This window comes from Pristiophorus japonicus, chromosome 16, assembly GCF_044704955.1.
Source record: "Pristiophorus japonicus isolate sPriJap1 chromosome 16, sPriJap1.hap1, whole genome shotgun sequence".
NCBI lineage: Eukaryota > Metazoa > Chordata > Chondrichthyes > Pristiophoridae > Pristiophorus > Pristiophorus japonicus.
The window spans coordinates 105,580,625-105,596,961 of NC_091992.1; the positions used below are offsets into that span (position 1 = coordinate 105,580,625).

Here is a 16,337-nt window from a genome sequence, read left to right on the forward strand (position 1 = left end):
CTGTCATTTTCATCCTCATAATGTAACTTGCAAAGGACATAGTGCATTTAAATGCCATCTACCTCATTATGCTGTGTGTTTTCAACCAGAAAAAATTTAGCAAACACTTTTTCATGGAAAAGGTGCCTTTTAATCTTAGAACAGAAGATCACAGTCTGAGCTAATGAATCAAATATTCTGAAGTAATTACTGCGTGGTACTGAAGATGAAAACAGGTTATACTCAGCGTGAGGACTGTTTTCACCACAATTGTTTGGAAATTATCTGAATATGCTGATTGACACCACTTGGGATCTGTGAACCCACAAATGAAGCTGTCACTCTGGCAGATGAGTTCTGAAAACAAAAGATCTGTTCCATTGAGCAAATGGAAATGAAGTAAATGGGATACACAGCATCGGAGAATTTAACTTGATCTCTCGGCTGGTAAGTTACTAAGTTGTGAGTCACACAGAACTTTCGTGTGAGGGAATCAACTGCTCTCTTTTGTCATGGTGCTTTTGGAGAGATGCAGCAATCTGGAGGAGGGATCGGTGAAAGACAAGCGGTGTTGTGGGGACAACAGTTAAGAGCTGTTTGGGCCCAATGTTGTCATGAAAGTATATTTTTAAAATTCATTTATGGGATGTGGGCATCGCGGGCAAGGCTGGCATTTATTGCCCGTCCCTAAATGCCCTCGAGCAGGTGGTGGTGAGAAGCCTTCTGGAACCGCTGCAGTCCCTGTGGTGAAGGTGCTCCCACAGTGCTGACTGACTTTGTTGTGGCGATTTGTTACAACTGAGTGGCTTGTTAGGCCATTTCAGAGGGGACAGTTAAGAGTCAACCACTTATAGGCTAGACCAGATAAGGACAGGTGATGAACGAGATGGGTTTTCCGACAATCTTTTTAATTCCAAATTTATTTTAAAAAAAACATATATTTAAATTCCACAGTTGCTATGGTGGGATTTGAACTCATGTCTCTGACTTACCAGTCTAGTAACATAACCACTATGCTACCTTACCATAAGGCCTCAGAGAAGGGCTAAAACTACTAACTATATTGTTTGTGGCTTTCTGATTTAAAAATGTAGGGGGAGAAGTTGGGGTAATTTGCGCCTCCCATTAGCGGCCAAAATGACTTTGCGAGCGGACACGGTGCCGCTAACAACTCCTGCTGAATTCGGCAGGAGTTTATCAACGGTGTTATGACATTGCGCACCAATCTCCCGCACCCGGAGATCGTGACGTCATCACCATGTGCAGTGCTCTGTTAGCGACCCGGACTCTAAATTGGGCATCAGCCCCGGAAGCTGCACCAGCCAATAACAGTTTCAGGGGATGGTGGGAGGGCGAAATTTAAAGGAGAGGTAGCGCCGGCTGCTCCTCAAAAAAAATCTCCACTTTTCTTTTCCGCAGCAGTGCTGATTGGGACGTGGGGTCCATGCCGCGATCGATCAGCCTGGTACTCTGCATGACTCTGCACCCCCACTCCCTTATGGTCCAGCTAGGACCCTTATTATGCGGAGTAGGCAGCTTGAGGCCTTAAATTCAGGGAAGAGCCCCTCGTACGCGGCAGCGCTACACGGCCCAGTGTATAGCCCTGATGAGCCGTGCACCCCGCTCCTGAGCCGTGCACTCCGCTACCACTCCCGAAAGGTCCACTTCCTCTCGGGGGCGGTTAACCCAATTTATCACCAGAGACGAGATATCTGTGCCTGGCGCAAAGTCCCGTGCTTCGCGAGTGGTACCGCCCCCAAATGGGGCGCACCCGAATTTCTAGGCCGTATTCTCTATCCCTGGTTTTTCTTTTGCAAGCACATTGAGATACTTACGATCGGGCGCTCTTTCTTCGTTCGTATAAGGAATGAGTTGCAACAATAAGAGCAACCAGGACCAGAAAACCAACAACTGCTGCTAAACCCACAAGCACCTGAAATAATGTTGATTTAGTGCTTGTATCCTCGGAGGCTGAAAAGAGAAAACAGGATATTAAAAAGAACTGAAGTTCTTGAATATGCATAAGGCATCAAGAGCACATTGGAATACTGGTACAAGCATTGAATTAAATAAGTCTAGAAGTAGCATGATTGTGGCACGAATTTTGTGCACCTCATTGAACACAAGTATGTGGCAAAAGAATAAAAAACACGTTCTAATTTAATAGCTTGTTCGTTTGATATCCATAGAAGAAATATATAAAGGAAGAATGTAAAAGGCATTTAACAGGAATAAATGCAATATTTCAAAGTCACTGCGGATTTATGAAAGGCAGGTCATGCTAAACAAATTTATTATAATTCTCTGATGTGACATAATGGAATTAATGCATGATGCCAGTGCTTCAGATCCATAGATATACTGTTCATACATGTTTGTGCATAATGAATATCTTTCAGAAAACATTTGATAAAGTTACAAGAAACTTGAACTGGTGAAATCTTTTTGCGGGGTAGGGGACGAAGGGATTAGTAAATTGAATAATAAATTGGTTAAATAATAAGAAACAAAAGAAGTGATTGCTCAAAGTTGTTATAACTGTACATGTGATCAGCAAAGTATCCTCAAGATCTATCAGGATGCTACCTTTTGACACTGTTTAAAATGATCTTCATTTGAGTGAATTAAAAGTGGAATATCTGAATTTGCAGAAAGCGACTTGTGCGAAGGTGAGATTTTAGGAAGGGCTAAATAAACAAAATCAATAAAATCAGATAAGATTTAATATTTAGGGCAAAATGTGATGCAAATTGCTAGTAGAGGTAAGAAATACAACACAATGAGGGGTGTATTAAACAAGTTGAGTCACAAAACAAATGTGTGTTTTAAATTCATCCACAGAATGCAATAGTGCCCCACACTGACATCATCCTAATATTTATGTTTTCTGCCCTTATTTTATTGTTCTGTAATGTTCATTATCAAAAGAGTAATGCTGAACTTGTTGTTTTGGAGTTGTCCCTTACCATCGTTGCTGCCCTGATAGATCAACATTCCTTGGGTATATTCCAATGTTCCATTGTTTGGCTCGGGCCGGATGCTCAGAAGTTCACACATTAGTGGATAAATGTTCACACTTTCGAATGCCTCAGCCAAATAATTCTTCTTGAAATCTGGGCCAAATGCACGAAAAATCATTTTCATGTCCATATGCTCATTATCAAACCCATGCTCACCTTTGTTAAACTGGACTTTGATTCTCTGACGGAAGAAAAAGAGAACAAAAATGTCAACATGTCACCTCAGGTAGAGTGTAGGAGAGGACGTTGAGAGAATGTCATTCGCCATGGAGTTCAGATACCATAAACTGCAACCATGACGCTCACGTGGTTTATCAGTGTCTCTTAAATCCCAGATAGGTTTCAAGAAGTAATACGGTACAATCTCATTTATTTTGTAATTAGATTATAAAATCAATATTCCAGAGAAAGAAGTTTAGCAGCACAGAAGGGAAATGTGTTGACTTTTAAGCTAAATGGAATCACAGCAGGTGACTCAGACTAAAACTATATGAAGTTTTATGAGTTGGAAGGAACATCATGGCTTATATAAAAAAATTACAATATTGAAAAATGCAAATGAGTCTAAAATTTGCAGAATAATTACTGTGCTTTTTAGTGTTTCTGTTCTCTATGTAAAATAACTAAAATGCTTAACTATGAAAGAATTAACCTTAAAGAGTTATTGGAAGCAGGCCCTATATTCCTGCAGCACCAACCTGAAGGATCAAACCTTCCTCACAAACAGTGGACAACCATTAACTGCCTCCGAACCAGTCATAAGAACATAAGAAGAACATCATAAGAACATAAGATAAGAACATAAGAACAGGAGTAGGCCATCTAGCCCCTCGAGCCTGCTCCGCCATTCAACAAGATCATGGCTGATCTGGCCGTGGACTCAGCTCCACTTACCCACCTGCTCCCTGTAACCCTTAATTCCCTTATTGGTTAAAAATCTATATATCTGTGACTTGAATACATTCAATGAGCTAGCCTCAATTGCTTCCTTGGGCAGAGAATTCCACAGATTCACAACCCTCTGGGAGAAGAAATTCCTTCTCAACTCGGTTTTAAATTGGCTCCCCCGTATTTTGAGGCTGTGCCCCCTCGTTCTAGTCTCCCCGACCAGTGGAAATAACCTCTCTGCCTCTATCTTGTCTATCCCTTTCATTATTTTAAATGTTTCTATAAGATCACCCCTCATCCTTCTGAACTCCAACGAGTAAAGACCCAGTCTACTCAATCTATCATCATAAGGTAACCCCCTCATCTCCGGAATCAGCCTAGTGAATCGTCTCTGCACCCCCTCCAAAGCTAGTATATCCTTCCTTAAGTAAGGTGACCAAAACTGCACGCAGTACTCCAGGTGCGACCTCACCAATACCCTATTGGTGGATGCTGCCACCTTCTCCATAGGTGGAAGATTAAAGCATCCCCATCATACGACTGTGGAGCTTCTCATCAGTCCCAGGAGCACATCATTGAGCACTGCCCTCAGAGGAGATTCGCAGGCAGCCTACACTATACCCACTCTGTTACACCAGAAGCTTTGGCCTGGAGTTCTGACTTGGATATTGATATTGAATTTGTTTTTAAAGGAGAAGTTTCATTCAAATATGGGGTTGAAACCTTTGGCACAATTGTTAGGGGCAGGAGAAAAAAACAATTGTTTTCAGGAGGCAAGAGTAAGGATCCCTTGTGGTTTCAATGCAGCTTTGTCCTGCCCCTGCTCACTCGCAGGAGGAAAGACTACAGTTCCAGCCGAGTGTTTTTCTGATCATGTTGTAGATTCTAATGACAAGGGGAATTATGCAACAGACCTCCGGAACCATTTTAATTCCTTTTTGATTTGATGATGGACACAATTGAAGTCAAAACTAATGGGCAAATTTTAGATCATATAAGTGAGCACAATGTGGTTTAGTTTGATGTGTAAAACATTTTGTTGGCAATAGTTTCTGTTTTTAACCAATGTAATATATTGCGCACAGGAGAGCTTGATATTGATTAAACATAGAATTACAGAGAATTTACCGCACATGTACAGGCCATTCAGCAGAACTAGTCTATGCTCCACACGCACCTCCTCCCACCCTACTTCATCTCACCATATCTGCTTATCCTTCTAGTCCTTTCTCCCTCATGTACTTATCCAGTATGGCCTTAAAAACGTCTATGCTATTCACCTCAAATAGTCCATGTGGTAGCGAGTTGCACATTCTCACCACTCTAACAGGTGTCAGTGTTACTGGATTGCTGCCCTTGAATTTTGTGGATCAACACAGCAGATAAGGCAACACAAGTGCTATTGTGTAATTACAATACAATCTCACGAACATACAATCTGCAAACAGGATATCAGGGCTGCTTTAATATGATTGATTGCATGTGGCAAACCATTTCAGGAGTACAAGTCGGCGATGAGCAAGAAGCTCACACATGGCATACAGTAACAGGTTAAGGGCTCTCTGCTGCGCTACTCCACAAACATGGCCATAAATTGCCTGTGTCTTTGCACGTGTACAGGATCTAAAAGTGGAAGAGTATTAGATGGAACAGATGGCACACAACCTCAAATGAGGCCTCAAGAATTCCATTTTCTAAAGTTTCTTAATGATCATTTTCTCATTTTTATACAAACATCAGGATTTCAAAAAGCAATGGCTCACTTGTGTATGATTGAAGTGCAAGTAACCAGCTTACTGTCATGCAGTTGGTGAATTGTAACCACGTAGCAAAATGCAGTGGAGTGTCTAAACACAGAATTATAGTATAATAAAATCTTTCACCTGCACACGCTTCCTGTCATCTTTTTCCACTATAAATTACTATGTTCATATTTATAGTAGAAATTGCCTCTGTAAATTGTAACACACTCACTCTTCAGTGCTGCAGCACCACCACTGGTAGGAGGGAGTAATTACAGTCCGACAAGTTTGCATCTGCAATTTCCATTGCCAGTGTGGGGACCATAGAAATTTATCAAATAAGGACAGAAGCTATGGCTTTACAAAGAGGACAGAATTACTCCTGTGTGCCTTGGTGCAAATATTGCCTGGCCTTTAACCCCTTTCCACCTGAAGATTACACTAGGGCTTGTGTTGCAATGACAGATCGACTAATGACTAGATGAAAATTTCATGGATCAAAAATTATGTTATTTCATCACTTCTTTGGCGAGGGTCTGTTCTGGATTTGTATAACCAGTTATCTCACTACTCGTACATCGGAAAATTAGTGAAAGTCATTTCACCAATTTTATTTCCACCAGTTCCTCTCCTGCCCTGAAAGCACTGACTCATGCTGAGTTATATTTCCATGGACATCTGCAGGCCTCTGGTGCCTTGGCCAAGTTGTGGTAGACAATGAGTTTTGGCAGGCTATTTTATCATGGGGTAGTATGGCACTGCAGCAAAACCCTATCCTGTCGCCCCTCCCCTCCGGGACACTGAGCCTATGGCCTGGAAATCTCATGTTATTATAGAATCTGCATTGTACTTGTATTCTGAACAAGGAAACAGAATTACTCCATGGAGCTGCCTTTCTGAGCATGCACTGGGGGCAGGAAACCATGCCTGCCAGAAACTCATATTGGAGAATTGTGTACATCGCAAACTTGGAAAACTGCTCCCTATGTGAAATATTGGCAGAATCTGATTTATGTTTCACTAATGTTCAATTCGGGTGTTGCTTATTACTGGGGAGTTACACTTGAAGTTACACATTTATTACCAGTTTGTGGACATTTCTAAGGTCTGTAACTTTCACACTTTGAGTATGAAGGATCGGTCGGTCAAACATGTATGGATCATCTCCACTTGGACAAATGGGATTGAATGTGGAAATTAGGCATGTAATGATGAGTGGCAATTACCTCACAAATTATGGAGTTTAAATCCTATGGCTCATTAATGAAAATAGATAGATTTGAATCCAGTTTTATATTCTGAACGGAAGGCATTTTACACCTAGAATCATAGAATCATAGAATGGTTACAGCACAGAAGGAGGCCATTCGGCCCATCGAGCCTGTGTCGGCTCTCTGCAAGAGCACTTCAGCTAGTCCCACCACCCATCCCTCCTCCGACTGCCCTTTCCACATAGCCCTGCAATTATTTTCCTTCAGGTACATTTCCAATTTCCTTTTGAAAGCCACGATTGAATCTGCCTCCACCACCTTTTCAGGCAGTGAATTCCAGATCCTAACCACTCACTGTGTAAAAAAGTTTTTCCTCATGTCGCCTTTGGTTCTTCTGTCAATCATCTTAAATCTGTGTCCTCTGGTTCTTGTCCCTTCGGTCAATTGGAGAAGTATCTACTCCACCTAGATGCCTCATGGTTTTGAATACCTCTATAAAATCTCTCAGCCTTCTCTGCTCTAAGGAGAACAACCCCAGCTTCTCCAGTCTATCCACGTAACTGAGGTCCCTCATCCCTGGAACCATTCTTGTAAATCTTTTCTGCACCCTCTCTAAGGCCTTCACATCCTTCCAAAAGTGCAGTGCCCAGAATTGGATTCAATACTCCAGTTGAGGCCGAACCAGTGTTTTATAAAGGTTCATCATAACTGCCTTGATTTTGTTCTCTATGCATCTACTTATAAAGCCCAGGATCTTGTCTGTTTTTTAGCTGCTTTCTCAACCTGCCCTGTCACCTTCAACGATTTGTGCACATATACCCCCAGGCCTCCCTGTTCATGCATCCCCTTTAGAATTGTACCCTTTAATTTATATTGCCTCTCCTTGTTCTTCCTACCAAAATGTGTCACTTTGCACTTTCCTGTGTTAAATTTAATCTGCCACGTGTCTGCCCATTCCACCAGCCTGTCTATGTCTTTGTGAAGTCTATCACTATCCTCCTCACTTTTCACTATACTTCCAAGTTTTGTGTCATCTACAAATTTTGAAATTGTGCCCTGTACACCCAAGTCTAAGTTATTAATATATACCGTATATACTCGCGTATCATACGATCTCACGTATCATGCGACCCCTAAATTTTCGTCCCCAAAACATGATTTTATCATATATCTCGTGTATCATGCGAGTCACTTTTTTGAGATACCAGATGACACTAGGCTAGGCTTTCAAACAAGTTTAACAAGTACCCAACACGTAACAAGTACCCTAACACATAACAACGATCGAATACAGACCTTAACAACCGAATCATGAAACGACTCTTCCGCCGTAAACAACCGAATGAGAAACAGCTGTTTTGCTGTTTCTCATTACGATAATAAACAGTTACCGTATTTCGTTCCAAATCTCATCTAAGGTAGTAAACTATGACAAATATATTTTTACATTCTACCCTTAGCTACTATGGAGAAAAGATCTGCGAAGAAATATACTGCCAAATTTAAGCTGCAAGTTGTTGCCGAAGCGGAACAAAGCAACAACGTTAAAGCTGCAAAGCCGTTTGGTGTCGGAGAAAGCTGTGTCCGAAACTGGAGAAAACAAAAAGAAAAATTGAAGGAAACTCCTTCCTATAAATGCGCAAATCGCGGGTCGAAATGTCATTGGCCGCATTTAGAAGATAAAGTATCAAAGTGGGTGTCCGAAAATCAAGAAAATGGTTATATTATAACACGATCTAAAATAAGACTTTATGCTTTACGAGAAGCAAGAAAAATGGGCATTCGTGTGTTTACTGCCTAACAGCCTAATCTTGGCCAGCACTTCACACCCGCAAATTTTGTATCTCGCGTATCATGCTACCCCCCCAAATTTAGGTTACAATTTAGGTCTTCAAAAGTCGCATGATACGCGAGTATATACGGTATCAAGAAAAGCAGTGGTCCTAGTACCGACTCCTGGGGAACACCACTGTATATCTTCCTCCAGTCCGAAAAACAACCGTTCACCACTACTCTCTGTTTCCTGTCACTTAGTCAATTTCGTATCAATGCTGCCACTGTCCCTTTTATTCCCTGGGCTTCAACTTTGCTGGCAAGCCTATTATATAGCACTTGATCAAATGTGTTTTGGAAATCCACATCAACCGCTTTGTCCTCATCAACCCTCTCTGTTACCTCATCAAAAAGCTCAATCAAGTTAGTTAAACACAAATACAAAAGCAAAATACTGCGGATTCTGAAACCTGAAATAAAAACAGAAAACACTGGAAATCTCAGCGGGTCAGGCAGCATCTGTGGAGAGAAAAACAGAGTTAACATTTCGGGTCGTTGACCCTTCGTCAGAACTGGTGAATGTTCAAAAAGGACAGATTCTTAAGGAGCACTGAAAGGGGGAGGGGAAGAAAGAACAAAAGGGAAGGTCTGTGATAGGGTGGAAGAGAGGAGAGATTAGAGAGACAAAAGGGACGATGGGCCGAATTGAAGTGGTAATGGCAGAAGTTAGGAAAGGGTTAGTCTCGATAGGATGTGAATGGCTGAATAATGACCAGCTGCCATTGGAAATTAGTTAAACACAATTTGCTTTCAACAAATCCATGCTGGCTTTCCTTAATTAACCCATACTTGTCTTGGTGACTGTTAATTTTGTCCCAGATTATCGCTTCCATAAGCTTCCCCACTATCGAGGTTAAACTGACTGGCCTGTAGTTGCTGCGTTTTTCCTTACACCCTTTTTTGAACAAGGATGTAATATTTGCAATTCCCCAGTCCTCTGGCACCAGCCCCGTATCCAAGGAGGATTAGAAGATGATGGTTAGTACCTTTGCAATTTCCTTTACTTCCCTCAACATCCTCGGATGCATCCCATCCGGACCTGGTGACATATCTACTTTAAGTATAGACAGTCTTTCTAGTACCTCCTCCTTCTCAATTTTTATCCTATCCAGTATCGCAACTACCTCCTTTTTCACTATGACTTTGGTAGCATCTTCTTCCTTGGTAAAGACAGATGCAAAGTACTCATTTAATACCTCAGTCATGCCCTCTGCCTCCATGTGTAGGTTCCCATTTTGGTCCCTAATTGGCCCCATTTACTATTTATATACCGATAGAAGACTTTTGGATTCCCTATTATGTTAGCTGACAATCTAATCTCATAATGTCTCTTTGCCCCTCTTATTTCCCTTTTCACTTCCCCTCTGAGCTTTCTATATTCAGCCTGGTTCTCACTTATATTCTCAACCTGATATCTGTCATATGTACTCTTTTTCTGCTACATCTTAAACACTATCAGAACAAGGTGTTAGGAGAATAGAGAGTGAGAAATCATCATCTCACTCATTTCATTGCAATCCACATCTTATGAAATATGCATTTCCTCAAGATACTTTCACAACAATAATAACTCTGAGCATCCTGTCTGAAGTATCACTGTTGTCCTGATAATGAAGAAACATAGTGTAAAGTCCTGACCCTGCAGTACAGACTTACACGAGGCACATGCTGAAGTCAAGGTCACTCTGGACCTGCAGCTTTATTTCACAGCTCTCGAGTGCCACACTTGCCTGAGACCTGCCTTTATATACCTGTGTGGGACAGGTATGCAGTGTCTCCTGCAAGTGCACCCCTGGTGGTAAAGTATGCTTATTGTTACAGGTCATATCCACTTACAGTCATGTATAGCATAGTAAGATACAGTTATATACAGTAATGTGAGATACATGACATCACCCTCCCCCAAGGCCTTATTGTCTTTATAGATTCAGTCTCTCAGGTGGTCTACGCTCTTGCGTGGAGTGTCTTAGTTGTGGTTCAGTTGTTTGCCTTGGTGCCTGTTTTTCTTTCGGTGTGATTGCTGGTATCTCGCCTGGGCTGTCTGTTTCGTTCAGTATGATTGCTGGTATCTTACCTGGGCTGTCTGTTGAGACTGCCCTTTCCTCAGGTTGTTCCCTCTGTCTGTCCACCAGGTGTGGTGTGAGTGCCACATTGTAGTCTGCCTCTGGTTCTGCAGTGTTGTTGGTAAATCTACTTTTGACTTGGTCTACATGCCTCCGGCAGGTTTGGCCATTGTCCATTTGTACAACCAGTAGCCTGTTTCCTTCCTTGCCTGTTACTGTCCCTGCAAGCCATTTGGGACCCCTGCCATAGTTTAGCACAAACACTTTGTCCCCTATCTCATTCCACCTCCCCTCGAATTTCGGTCATGGTACTCAGTTAGCGTCCGGCGCTTTGCCTCAACAATTTCATGCATGTCTGGGAGGATTAACGAGAGCCTAGTCTTTATGGTTACGTGGGGGGAACCCCAGTCAACAAATGCGGATGAGATCTGTATGCCAGCAGCAGTCGCGACAGGTGGCTCTGCAGCGTGCGACCTTGGATTTTTAGCATGCCTTGTTTAACGATTTGCACTGCTCGCTCTGCCTGGCCATTGGAAGCCGGCTTGAACGGTGCCGTCTTAACGTGATTTATGCCGTGGTCAACTATGAAATCTTGAAATTCTGCGCTGGTGAAGCACGGACCTTTATCACTGACCAATATGTCAGGAATTCTGTGCGTTGCAAACATGGTTCTGAGGCTCCCCACAGTGGTGGAGGTGGTGCCCGAGTTTAAAATGGTGCACTCGATCCACTTTGAAAATGAATCGACGACTACGAGGAACATTTTGCCCATGAATGGGCCCGCATAGTCTACATGCACCCGCGACCACGGTTTGGTGGGCCAGGACCAGGGGCTTAGGGGGGCCTCCCTGGGGGCATTACTGAGTTGGGCACAAATGGTGCACCGACGGACGCAGAGCTCCAAGTCCGCGTCAATGTCAGACCACCAGACGTGGGATCTGGCTATGGCCTCCATAAGAACGATCCCCGGGTGCTCGCGGTAGAGCTCCCGGACAAACGCCTCTCTGCCTCGCAAGGGCATAACGACTCGATTGCCCCACATCAGGCAGTCTGCCTGTAGTGATAGTTCATGCATGCGCCTATGGAAAGGTTTGATCTCCTCGGGGCAGGCATTGCGAGCCTCTGCCCAGTTAAAACACATCTTTTGACGTAGGATAACGTGGGGTCGCTGGTCGTCCAGGCTCTGATTTGGCGAGCCGTCATGGGTGAACCTGTGGATTCAAAGGCATTGATTGCCATGACCATCTCACAGTTCTGTTCATCGGACCCTTCCGTGGTCGCCAGGGGTAGCCTGCTAAGCGCGTCGGCACAGTTGTCTGTGCCTTATTGTGTAGTCGTAAGACGCCAGCATGAGTGCCCACCGCTGAATGCGCGCCGAGGCATTGGCATTTATTGCCTTGCTCTCGGATAGTAGGAACGTGAGGGGTTTGTGGTCGGTTTCTAACGCGAACTTGGCCCGAAAAGATATTGGTGCATCTTTTTGACACTGTACAGCACGCGAGCGCCTCCTTCTCAACCATAACGTACCCGCGCTCCGCCCGCGAAAATGACCTGGAGGCATAAGCAATGGGTTGTAATTTACCCGCATCATTGACATGCTGTAAAACGCACCCGACCCCGTACGCTGACGCATCACATGTAAGAACTAGCTTTTTACCTGGATCAAAAAAGGCTAAAACACTCTTGGAACATAGAAGGTTGCGTGCCTTATTGAAGGCGCGTTCTTGGGCGTCCCCCCAAAACCAATTGCACCTCTTTCTGAGTAGCACGTGGAGAGGCTCCAGCAGCGTGCTCAAGTTCTGCATAAAGTTCCCAAAGTAATTGAGTAGTCCGAGAAAGGCGCGCAGTTCCGAAACATTCTGGGGCCTGGGTGTCAGACGAATTGCTTCGGTTTTGGATTCTGTTGGGCGGATTCCATCAGCGGCAATCCTTCTGCCCAAAAATTCAACCTCGGGCGCGAGAAACAGACACTTGGATTTCTTAACTCTTAGGCCTACCCGATCCAATCGACTTAGTACTTCCTCCAAATTGCGGAGATGGGAGTCGGTGTCCCTGCCCATGATGAGTATGTCATCTTGAAACACAACCGTCCCGGGGATGGACTTGAGCAGACTCTCCATGTTGCGCTGGAATATAGCAGCTGCCGACCTGATGCCGAATAAGCATCGATTGTACATAAAAAGGCCTCAATGTGTGTTGATGGTGGTGAGTAGTTTAGACTCTTCGGTCAGTTCTTGCGTCATATACGCAGATGTGAGATCTAATTTCGAGAAAAGTTTTCCTCCAGCCAATGTGGCAAATATGTCCTCCGCTCTGGGCAGTGGGTATTGGTCCTGTAGGGAGACTCTATTTATGGTAGACTTGTAATCCCCACAGATTCATACGGATCCATCAGGCTTCATGACGGGGACGATGGGACTAGCCCAGTCGCTAAATTCCACGGGTGAAATAATGCCTTCCCGCAGAAGCCGGTACAGTTCGTGTTCAATCTTTTCCCTCATCACATAAGGCACAGCTCTAGCCTTGTGATGGACCGGTCTGGCATCCTCTGTGATGTAGATTTTAACTTTAGCCCCTATGAAGGTGCTCACACCTGGCTGAAAGAGATGTTCAAAACGACTTAGAACTGTTGAGCAGGAGGTCCGTTCCTCTGACGACATGGCGTGAACATCATCCCATTTCCAATTTAGTTTTGCCAGCCAGCTTCTCCCCAGCAGTGCTGGGAGATCTCTGGGGACAATCCACAGGGGAAGTTGGTTCACCGTCCCTTTGTGTGTGACTGAGAACATGGCGCTGCCAAGGACTGGGACGATTTCTTTGGTATAGGTCCTTAGTTTGGTGTCGATCCTTGTGAGTTTTCGTCTGTTGCTTTTGTGCGGCCACAGCTGTTCAAATTATTGGACGCTCATGAGACATTGACTAGCTCCCGTGTCCAGTTCCATGTTGACGGGTATCCCGTTGAGTAGGACCCTCGTCATTATTGGAGGCATCTTGTTGTAAGAACAGTGGACATTGATCGTGTTGACCCGCTGTACCTCGGTGTCCCGGGCACTGTCCCCGCCATCTTCTGGTCCGCTTTCTGACCCTTCCGATTCGTATACCAGCCGAGCTGCTGTTTTTCTGCACATGTGAGTCAGATGCTCTATATAGTGCAGTTTCTGCAAACATCACGCTGAAATCGACACCCCCTTGTTGAGTGCCTTCCCCCACATCTCCAGCACAGACCGCTTCCATTGTTTCCGAAGGATGAGCTGCGTCTGGCTGATCTCTCTTGAGCTTCTCTCAGTCTGTAGTTGATTGCTTGCATTGTGGGTTGATGAGGTGTGAACGGCCGTTCATGTGGCCCTTGATGGCTTCTGGCACCACTGCCTGCTGTTGAAGGCCTGCTCTCCTGCCTTTGTCTGTGTGTGGGGGTAGCGGCTTGTTTCACGCTGTGAACCCCTTGTTCTGATGTTTCGTTAGTTGTCGTATCCGCAGTATAGATCAACCTCGTTTCTTCTTCTCCTGCCAAAAATGTCTGTGCGACCAGTGCTGCTGCCTCTAGGATCAAATTCTTGGTCTCTATAAGCTTTCGGAATATGCCTGCGTGGCCTATTCCTTCAATAAAAAAGTCTCTCAGTACTTCTCTCCTTAGTTCATCGGAGAACTCACATAAACTAGCCAGCCTCCGAAGTTCCGCCACAAAGTCGGGTATGCTCTGGCCCACACAGCGTCTGTAGTTGTAGAACCTGTGTCTGGCCATGTGTAGGCTGCTCGCTGGCTTTAGGTGGTCTCTCACCAGTGTGCTCAACTCCTCAAACGACTTGCTTGCTGGTTTCTCGGGTGCCAGCATGTCCTTCATTATGGCGTATATTTTCGAGCCACAGCTAGTCAAGAGATGGGCTCTTCTCTTGTCTGCCTTATCGTCGCCCAACCTGTCTTTAGTTACAAAGCTTTGCTGGAGCCTTTCTATAAAGTCCTCCCAATTGTCTCCAGCATTGTATTTCTCATCTGAGCTATTGGTAGCCATTCTGTGATCCCGTAACTCGTCGCCACTGTAAAGTCCTGACCCTGCAGTACAGACTTACACGAGGCACATGCTGAAGTCAAGGTCACTCTGGACCTGCACCTTTATTTTTCACAGCTCTCGAGTGCCACACTTGCCTGAGACCTGCCTTTATATATCTGTGTGGAACAGGTATGCAGTGTCTCCTGCAAGTGCACCCCTGGTGGTAAAGTATGCTTGTGGTTACAGGTCATATCTAGTTACAGTCATGTATAGCATGGTAAGATACAGTTCTGTACAGAAGTGTGAGATACATGACACATAGAAACATAGAAAATAGATGCAGGGGTAGGCCATTCGGCCCTTCGAGCCTGCACCACCATGCAATATGATCATGGCTGATCATGCAACTTCATTATCCCATTTCTGCTTTCTCTCCATACCCCTTGATCCCTTTAGCCGTAAGGGTCACATCTAACTAGAACTGGATGCAATATTTGGAGTATAGTGCTGAATTTTTACTTTTGGATTCCTTCCCTCCTATGCTATTGACTTTTTCACAACTTGGAAAGTTAGCAACTGACCAGAGGCTTCTTGGCCAAATTTTAGGAGATGCACATGAGTGACATGAGACTCCCTCTTTGTCCTCAGGGGACAAGACAAACTTTGTCTCCTCAAACAATGTCACTGAGATAAGGACATTGCAGAAATGCTTTGCAGAATAACTTTGTAATCTTTGGCTTGGTGGAATTGTTAGGGCTGAGTATTCAGGTCTTGGTCTGCAACCTGTAGAATCTGTGAGACCAAAGACTGATGTGTGAGCACTGTAGACAATCACAGAACTCAAATTCCCCCCATTAGATCATTGATAATTCACCTTTACATTACCAGCAGTTGGATTCAGATTCCTCTCCCCAGGCCTGTCAGTCCAACTCCCCCACCACCAAGATAAACAGATGCGGCCTGTTATCAGACTAGTAGGAAATTGTTATCCATCTGCTTCCCTGGAACTCCAAGAATTCTTCCCAACCTCAGCTACAATCCCCTCCCCTGATAAAATGCCATGAATGAAAATAAATGGCTTCAGTGGCTTCATTGCAAACATAAGCAGCTGGAGGCAAAGAACAAATGCACAAATGGCAGTGAGAATGCTCAGAGAGGTGCGCAATGTGGTTCAGATAACCCCAATGAATTTCACAATGTCAGTATTACTCTATAAGAGTAATGCATTATACCTCTGCCCCTATCCCTTAAGTTACATCCCTCATCGAGTGTTTTCACATTGTGGGAGCTGTTTTAATGAGTGATTCCATTCAGTTCCCAAACCATTTTCAGTCCATCTTACTGTAAGGTTTTGCATTTCACTGCTTAACTGTCCTAATAGTGTTGTACTAATATCTATTACCATACATGTATCAATATTTGCCAATAACTTACAAACTATTTCTGTGAGGGGTTTTACCTAAGACTTTCTCATTTTTAAGAAATGTGTTTAAATGCCTATAATATAACAATTTTCTTCAGTGCTCTTAAAGGGGCACTGTCTCACAAAAGGTGTTTGGCAAATATCTTTCCATGTTTGGGAGAAGAGCTACATCTTATTTTTGTGAAGCGAT

At 44.0% G+C, this 16,337-nt stretch overlaps 1 protein-coding gene across 1 annotated transcript in view; it reads right to left on the bottom strand.

The window, feature by feature from the left end:
* Nucleotides 1-240: 240 nt before the first annotated feature.
* Nucleotides 241-16,337, bottom strand: part of LOC139226216 (ectonucleotide pyrophosphatase/phosphodiesterase family member 7-like) — a 29,488-nt gene continuing 13,391 nt past the window's right edge. The window contains 3 exon segments of the mRNA XM_070856841.1: nt 241-336; nt 1,751-1,950; nt 2,946-3,180. Of these exon segments, the coding sequence (XP_070712942.1) occupies nt 241-336; nt 1,751-1,950; nt 2,946-3,180 (531 nt within the window).